This window comes from Pygoscelis adeliae, unplaced genomic scaffold (genome assembly GCF_000699105.1).
Source record: "Pygoscelis adeliae isolate BGI_AS28 unplaced genomic scaffold, ASM69910v1 Scaffold286, whole genome shotgun sequence".
Taxonomy (NCBI): domain Eukaryota; kingdom Metazoa; phylum Chordata; class Aves; order Sphenisciformes; family Spheniscidae; genus Pygoscelis; species Pygoscelis adeliae.
The window spans coordinates 6,159,766-6,168,588 of NW_008825076.1; the positions used below are offsets into that span (position 1 = coordinate 6,159,766).

The 8,823-nt window shown below is 42.2% G+C and overlaps 1 protein-coding gene across 1 annotated transcript; it reads right to left on the reverse strand.

The window, feature by feature from the left end:
• Window positions 1-673: 673 nt before the first annotated feature.
• ATP5E (ATP synthase, H+ transporting, mitochondrial F1 complex, epsilon subunit) lies at window positions 674-1,911 on the reverse strand. The gene is made up of 3 exons (XM_009326785.1): window positions 1,779-1,911; window positions 1,465-1,591; window positions 674-822 (listed from the first exon to the last, which is right to left on the reverse strand). The coding sequence occupies exons 1-2, from the start codon at window positions 1,808-1,810 to the stop codon at window positions 1,468-1,470; spliced, it is 156 nt and encodes a 51-aa protein (XP_009325060.1). The 5' UTR covers window positions 1,811-1,911; the 3' UTR covers window positions 674-822; window positions 1,465-1,467.
• Between the last annotated feature and the right edge of the window lie 6,912 nt (window positions 1,912-8,823).

Consider the following 8,823-nt stretch of genomic DNA (forward strand, 5'->3'; position numbering starts at 1 on the left):
AATGCGTGTCCCTCTCCCCCCCAGTAAAGTGACGAAGCGGTAACAAGGAGGACAACCAATACTCGAGCGATCGGAGTACAGCCCAGGGATTTCTGCGCCTCCTTCCCCACCTGGCGGAGGAAGCCAGGTCTCCAGCTCCCGATTCACCGCTCGGTGTTCCAGAGGGCTCTGGAGGCGATTAGCTCCCGTGCAGCACATCCGTGGCGAAGTATCCTGCTTCCAGATTAGCCTTAACGCTAAGCCTCATCAAATTGATTCTCACTGTTAGTTTTGTTCTAAGTGGAAGATGCACACTGTGATGACAGAGAATTTTAAAGCCAACAGCGCACCACTTCCAGCAGAGAGAACTGACAGAGGTCTTTTTAATTATCGAAATTATATGCTTACGCTCTCTGTTGACATAGGTTTTAGTGAAGAAAACTTTTTTCCAAAATCATTAAAATGAAGTAGACAGAAAAGTTTTAAACAACAATTAAATCTCTCACTCACTGATGTACCCGAAATATCAGCATGAAATCCAATGAGAGATTTGCCTTAAAAATAGACATATGTTGTTACTGAGCGGGAGACTGTGACAAAAAGAGTCTTCTAGTTGAACACAAGTGAAAGATAAATGTCTCTGCAAAACGGAGTACTTTTTGTTTCAAGAGGAACAACGCTTTCCAGACATTGATTTGTTTAACAGAAATTACATTTATTAGCATGCTGATTTACATAAAGAGGCAAGTTTTACAGTTAATGTGATGACATTATATTGCAGAGTCTTGAGCTTGCCTACAGCTTTGCTGTTTGCTGTTGAGAGTATTCACCACAGATCAGTTCCTATGAGAGATTTAAAATGCAAGTTATTCGATTCAAGAACATGTACAAGGTAAGCTTCAAACAAAAGGTAGTAATATTTAATCTCCGATCAGGAACAGAAGCTGTTCTACGTAGAACAGAAGGGATTTCAGCTGCTTGTGGTGTATGCCATGTCACGAACAAAGGTGTAAGTAGCATCTATCTTTCACAGACAGTAGATAACCCTTACACAAATAAGTCTGCTGATCAGGGGAAACAGTGGGTCAGAGAGGCTGTCTCTTGGCTTAGTAAAGCAAGAGGCAGGAAACCTATGAACACCACTACAGAAACTCAGCTGTTTTGCATAGGTCCATAACACCTCCGACCAACCCCCAAATCGTTCAAAGCAGATGGAGAGAACATCTTATTTTACTGAACTAATGAGATTATGCAGACTCCTATCCCAGACGTAATCAGGATGCAGAGGCATCCGCACGCAGTTGGACTAAACCAGTCACTAATCCGCTCCAGCTTCACGTGTGAAGATCAGAGCCCATTTTCCACGCATAGCACGAAATGAGCCAAGCAGTTACAGACTGTCATTAGCCCGACTCACACTGGGAAACCAACACTCCTCGTATGAAAAGCTACAGTAAGGCACCCCAGCCCATTCAATTTACTTACGTTTTATTCCTTCTTGGGTTTCACAGTTTTCACAGTGGCCATTGCTGCCCTCTCTGCCTCTGCTTTGTACTGAGGCTTCATTGCCGCCCTAACAACCTGGGCGCAGATCTGGGAATACCGGATGTAACTACAGACAGGAGAGAAAAGCGGGGCGAGAGCGAAGGTGAGACTCAAACGCGTCCCAAAAGCTCCTCCACCCCCTCCAGAGGCACCGCTGTGACCCCGCCAGCCCGCCCCGCGTGGCCCTCGCCTCCGGCCGTTACAGCTATCGCAAGGAAGCCGCGAGAGGAGCCCTGTCGACGCCAGGCGGGTACCTGAGCCCGGCCTGCCGCCAGTACGCCACCATGGCTGCGGGCCGCGGCTCCCAGAGAGACAGGGGCGAACGGGCGGCTCCGCTCCCGGGCAAGGTCAGCGCCCACCGGAACGGGAAAGACCACCGCGCTGCCTCCCAGCCAATCAACAAGCAGGAACGATCCCTCCGCCAATCGGAATCCGAGTTACCTCAGGGAGGCTGACCAATGGCCAACTACCCAGTCGCCCCTCCAGTCACAAGCGCTCTCCTCTGGCAGCGACCAATCAGAGGGCTGAATAAGGCACGCGACTCCCGGCCGTTCCGCCTGAGGAGCCCCGGCCGCGGCCCGGCCGCTTCCCCTCCGCCGCGGGAGCAGCTGGAGGCGCTCCGGCCCCGCTGTGCTGTCCTCCCGCAGGCACAGGGGTATGGTCAGCACCACGCCACACCGACGTGTTTCTCCCCAGCAGGAACTGGTTGGGAAAGGCTTGGGGCCTTCCCTGTTTGGGAAGGCCTCAGTTCCCCTGCCAGCTGTGGCCAGCTGGGACCTGCCTCGGGGGTCCAGAAAAGCGTGGGGGTGTGTGGGGTGTGTGGGAGTCTTCCGTGATTCAGAGCCGGTAATCTGCCAGAAACACAAACACTACTACATCTCAATTACCTACAGAACAGGAATTAAAGCCTCACTCTTCTATGAGGCTAATGGCTAGTTACATAGCACTTACGTTAGGTACATACTCGTTCCTAAGTAGTACTGTTGTAATCTAAGAATCCAAGCAAGTGGCTAAAAGCATGGTTTCTTCCACCTGTCTACGCCATCAGTTCTTGGCTTCTAGATACAACTGTAAAGAAGAAAATGGTGTACAAGCATGTGGAGTCAATGATTTTTATAACACGGACTCTCTTCAGTTTGGGGTTTTAATCCGTGTGTGGCCAAGCTGTGCCATATTCAGAGTTTTACCCCATTGCACATGATGCCTTGGCATGGGATTCTTTTGGATATAAGACCGTTTATGCATACATCTGAAATTATATTCAGTCACCTGCTTTAAACAGATTGATAAAAGACAACATAGCAAACTAGAAGCTATCATCATCTGTCGACAGTTGATGGAAAAATAGACAATTTTCCATATGTAATAAGCACAAAGTTATGAGAAGACTCAACTCATGTTTGATAAGGAATCAATTTGGTCCTAATCCAATGTTCATTTAAATAATTAGGACTGAGAATTTAAGGAGATTATGGATTGGGCACTTAAGTATGTATACCTCTTCTCTCTATTGCTTCTGTCCAGAGCCAAACCACATCACAAAAGATACAAGAATCCTCCAGAAGCTGCACGGGCCTTGAGGAAACGCTGGTGCCTTTGGTCCTCCTTGCAGAGAGGCTTTGTGCCTTGCTGCCAGTTTTTGTATCATCTGCTGAAGTGCAAATCCCTGGAAATCACACAGTGATTTCACATCGCTACACAGCGATGTTTTCACTTACAGTACAGTTGTAAAGCACAGAGCCATTTTCAGCTTTATTAGAGATCTCACTTAGTCCAGAGCCATTGCAATTAACAATCCATACACCATAATGTCAGTAAAGATCCAGCAGAACAAAAAGAGCAATTGTTCACCAGATATGTTAGAGTCTGTCTCCAGGCTGGCATATGACAGTAAGAGAAGACTGCCTATTAGCGTAATGAGTAGGAACACCAACTGGGAAGAAAGAGTGGGAAGATGGGAAGAATTTCCTGTCCTTAATTTCCCTACTTAATCAGTCTACTGAGATTACTGAAGAAGACACTAGTTAGTGCCAGTTGTGATGACATCTTGAAAGTGGACACTGTAGGATGCTACATTACACTAGTTCCTTCCATCTGGACCAACGATTTGTGATTTTTTTTCTATTATAACTGCTAAACGACTTTGCTTCTATTGAATTTGGGGCTCATTTCTAAAATCCATGTATTACAATCTTTCCTACTTAATTTTAAAGCAATAACTAGTATAAATGAGGCAGAAAATAATTCTTATTATTTCATGCATTTATTTCCTTATTTATTTTTTGTGCGAGCCATTTTTGTCCTCCTAATTTTGACACATACATGGCATATTGGAGCAAAGCTTTCCAACTTGTAAAAAATTAAATCAGTTAAAAAAATGTGTGTTATGACAGGCAGCATTTTTAACACAGAAAGGGTGCCAGTGATATGATATTGAAACAAAACATACTTGTTTTCTAAAAACCCAACTATAACAATGATAAGAAAAAGCTACAAGAAAGCACCAAAGATTTAAGGAAGGCCCTCTCTGCTACCTTTGCAACATATTTGATGCAACTCAAGTGACTGCACTACTTACATATATTGATAAAGGTATGTTATATACAAATGCTGTTTTAGTGGTAACATCTGATGATTTGATAGGTAAAATAATTATCAATAAGATTATTTAAAGCCTCATGGGCAGCCCAGGCCACAAATACGGCTTGGCAGAAAAAAATTATACTAGCAGAGATGGACATCTTTCTTCCAGGTACGTGTCCCTCTATTCCCGCCCCACACCTTCTCCGATTCCTCTCCCTATCCCCTGTTTCTCACCTGCTCTTTTTTGTCCAGTTTACTTTTCCTACCACATCTTCTCTCTCTGTACCTCCACGTGAAATGCCAGCACTTCCGTGCAATGTACTCAGATTTAAATCCATAATGGAGATATACAACTTGGATGCAATTATTTGCACATTTAGCTCTATTTACTATTTGTTGATCTTGAAAGATAAAAATTCAGCATGAATTAAAAAAGGTAAACCTTTGGGAGAGGTACCATGCTGAGCCAGAATGAAAATTAGATTAGTGACAGAAACTGCTCTACAAAAATTCCAGAATGTATACTGATGTTTATGCAGCTGTAAACAAGGCACCATTATAGATTTGTATGACCTGTTTTCATGCCCAGTTCAGTTTAGATGCTAGGACATATTTGCAAAGCGCTAAACTTTCCTCAGATAAGAACTTTCAGAAACAGAACTTAGGAAAGAGCACATAAAGGAGGAAAGTTCAGAAAGGTATAGAGAGGTTGCCGAGAGAAAAAGAGGTGTGTTAAGAGGGTTAGATGCAGAGATCAAGAGCAGCTGAAGTGGTGCGATTAGCAACATCCAGAAATGTGAGAGTGGATAGGTCTGGGGAAACTAAAGATGTGAGATCAGAAATGTCCAAAGAAACTGAGGAAGTGAGGGAAGAAGCAGCCTGAAAGGTGAGATTGGAGACATCCAGAAAGGGTGTAGAGATGAGATTAGAAACATCCTCAGGGGTCGATGAGGATAATTCAGAGGAGCCCTGAAACATGAAATAGTTAAAATCGGTGAGATCTAGTGATTCTGGAGAGGCTGAGGAGGTGTGCTCTGAGACACGTAGTGAGGATGGAGGGATTGTACAGGAAGAGTCCAAGGAAGCTGAGGAGGTGTGACTGGAAACATCTAGGGAGGGTGAAGACGTGAGACTGGAGAGGTCTAGAGAGGGTGAAGAAGTAGGACTGGAGAAATCGGGGGGGGGCGTAGAGGTGAGACTTGAGAGATCTAAGGAGATTGAAGAGCTGTCAACAGAGAGATCCGGAGAGCCTGATGAAGTGAGACTTGATAGGTCCAGTGAAATCGAAGAGGTGAAACTGGAGCGCTCCCAGGAGTCTGAAGAGGTGAGACTGGAGAGCTCTAAAGAGATTGAAGAGGAGGTACTGGAGAAGTCCGAAGAGCCTGAAGATGTGGGACTTGAAAGGTCCAGAGAAGATGAAGAAGTAAGACTGGAGAATTCCACAGAGGATGAAGAGCTCAGACTGGATAAATCCAAAGAATCTGAAAAGGGGATTTTAAAGAGTTCCAAGGAGGCTGAAGTCTTGACACTGGAGGGGTCCAGGGAGGCCAAAAAAGTGAGACCAGGTAGGTCCAGGTAGATTGAAGAGCTGACACTGAAAAGCCAAGTAAATCCACAATATGACTGGTGTTAAATCAGAAGTATTTTAAAATAAAGATCTCTAATAACATGCCAAAACAAAAAGACATAATGAACCCAAATAATGTTACTTTTGAAAATAACTAACCATACAGTTTTAATGTTTATGTCTCTCAGCGGTTTCTTTTATGGTGCAGAAAACTCTAGTAATAAGAGCTCTCAGACTTATTTAGAATATTGCTCCTTCACAGAGGACCAGTATAGAAGTACAAGTACAGAATAATACAAACAGTAGCAGACTTTCTTCTGTCCTGGCATGTCTCTCCTTGTTCAACCAGATTTTAGCATCTATGATAGCCTGACAAAGAATACCCTCCTGTCAAATGCCATCTCCCTGTCCTGAAGGTCTGGAATAAAATAACGGTTATGTAATAGAATAGAAATTAAAATGGTTTTGTTCTTGTTTTCCAGATACCATAGGATATTCAGATACTAGGCTGCTTACTGGTTATGGAGAGAAATTAAAAAAAAAAAAAAAAAACAAACCACCACAGTTGTAAATGGCAAGCTAAAGTCAAACTGGGCCTCTGACTATAAAGGTATGAGGGATTATTTCCTTTTAATTCAAAACATCTAACTAAAAAATGTGGATCTTCCTGATGATGCTAACAAAAATGGCAAAGAAAACAGTATTTTCCTCTGCAGTCTGTGCAGGATTTATTTTTGGAAGCTAGCAGTATGCTAAACTGATTCTGTCGCTAAGAAATAAACATTTCAGCAACATCAGTTCTACTTGTTTTTCAGATAAAGAGAGGTCTTCTTTTATTACTTTTATTTTGTACCTCTGGACATAAAACCTGTACTGTAGTAACAGCAATTTTAAATTTGTGGTTAGTTTGAATTGTTTAATAAAAATATACTAAAGAGAAGTTCTGATAGAAGGCAGACATCTAATTAAAAAAGGAACAGAACAGCTTATATTTCAGTTCATAAAGGTGCATCTAATTATAGTATGAGTAGATCAAGAGGCTGATCTACAGCTGCCTTCTCTCGTCTCAAGACTGTGCTGCAAAGCAGAGAGTAGTTGAAACCTGCTGTTGTCTTGCCAGATGTAGGCCCAGGAATGCACATGAAGTTTTTCAGAGAGTCATCGCAAAAGTATTTTATGGACCAAGAAAGTGAAAGATACACACATACAGGAGGCTGCAGCTTCTCAGGTGAATACACCCAGGCTTTGCCTGTGTTATTACACAACTGATGTCCAGATGCGAGTATAATGGATTTAACATAATCACCATGGGTGGACTCCCACTAAGGTCACCTCTTAACTGAAGCAGGTGTCTGCTGAACATGGGCTGAAGTTGACAGGAATGATGTCTTACTATGCAAATATTAAAATTGTGGGGATTTAGCACAATGCAAAAATTACCAGACCAAAAAAAAGCTGCTTATGTACCAATGATGAGACCTGAAATGGTTCTTGAATACACTTAATATTTATTCATAATGCATCTGTAATTTTAGAGCTCATGCAACATGGTTGTAATTCTATCAAGAATACAATGTTTATAGCTCAAAAGGCAAAACAAATGAATTTTTCTTAACATGCATAATTTGTGATTAAATTACAAGTTTGCTTGCTGACCTATATTCTTAATAAAACAACAAAAATAATTAACCCCTTAAAAAAACCCCCACCTTGCTATCTAACAACACTATCATTTTGTGACTGAATTTATCTTTCTTAAAAAATTTTCAAGTGCTTTGTACAGGGCAGAACAAATAATTATACAAAAGGCAAATGACAATACAATAAAAAGCCAGTATCAACATGATTTCCCACAGACTGTAAATTCCATCATCCCTTCACTGTGTTCCTTCTGCCTTAATTTAAAATGGCAAAGTTATTGCACATTTTCCTATGAACTAACACTGTCAAGAAACATGGAATTATGGCCACTATTCTATAAAATGTACAGGTCAGTAATAATGTTTCCTACCTTTGATAGCTGTGGATTTATCTCCTTTCTCTGCCTGTGTAAGCCATATTGGGCTGTGCTGGTAAAGCTCTGCAGTTCTCTCTGCTGATGACCCTAATCTGTTCTACAGCTACTGGAAATCATGTCATGCTGATGACAATACGGGTCATCTCCTATTAAATCTCCTCTTGGCTAAATACAGCACTCAGCACAGAGCACCAGCAGAAAACATACTCTGAAATCGGCTCTAATCTTTATAATACAGTTGCAGTTCTGTGCTGTTTCCCATTACAGGACAACATTTTGAAGGTTAGCTGATGAAGCAGATGAAGACATTAATTTTTAACTTTTGGACACCTGGATTCAAAGGAAAAATAATTTTGCAGTGTCATCCAAGTTAGCTGTCCATTCTACAAAATCTGGCATAAATAGTCTCTGGAGGGACCCAGGATCTGCAGAGCAGGATTCAGGTACACTCAAGTTTTAAGAATCTTGTGCATTACTTCCTATTTTAATGTGTTTAATAACTTTTGTTAGCTATGTTACTTTTTAAATGTTGTTATGATAAAATAGCTTGATAATGTAAAACATTCTGTCCACAGTTGATGATAGTATTGAATAAATGTTTTAAAAACACCTAGGTGACATCAATGGCTAGAGCCTGTTTTCAGACATTTTTAAGTCTCATAGGTGCTTATGCTTCTTTGAAAGACAAGGGAGACTTAGTTAAAAGGGTAGGTAAAAAAGGGCCATTATTGCATCTCACTTTGCAGATAGGGAAATAACATCATCGTAGAATCATAGAATCATAGAATTGTTTCGTTTGGAAAAGACATTTGAGATCATCAAGTCCAATCGTTAACCTGGCACTGCCAAGTCCACCACTAAACTGTGTCCCTGAGCACCGCATCTACGTGTCTTTTAAATACCTCCAGGGACGGTGACTCCACCACTTCCCTGGGCAGCCTGTTCCAATGCTTGACAACCCTTTCGGTGAAGAAAGTTTTCCTAATATCCAATCTAAACCTCCCCTGGCGCAACTTGAGGCTGTTTCCTCTTGTTCTAACGCTTGTTACTTGGGAGAAGAGACCAACCCCCACCTCGCTACAGCCTCCTTTCAGGTGGTTGTAGAGCGCGATGAGGTCTCCCCTCAGCCTCC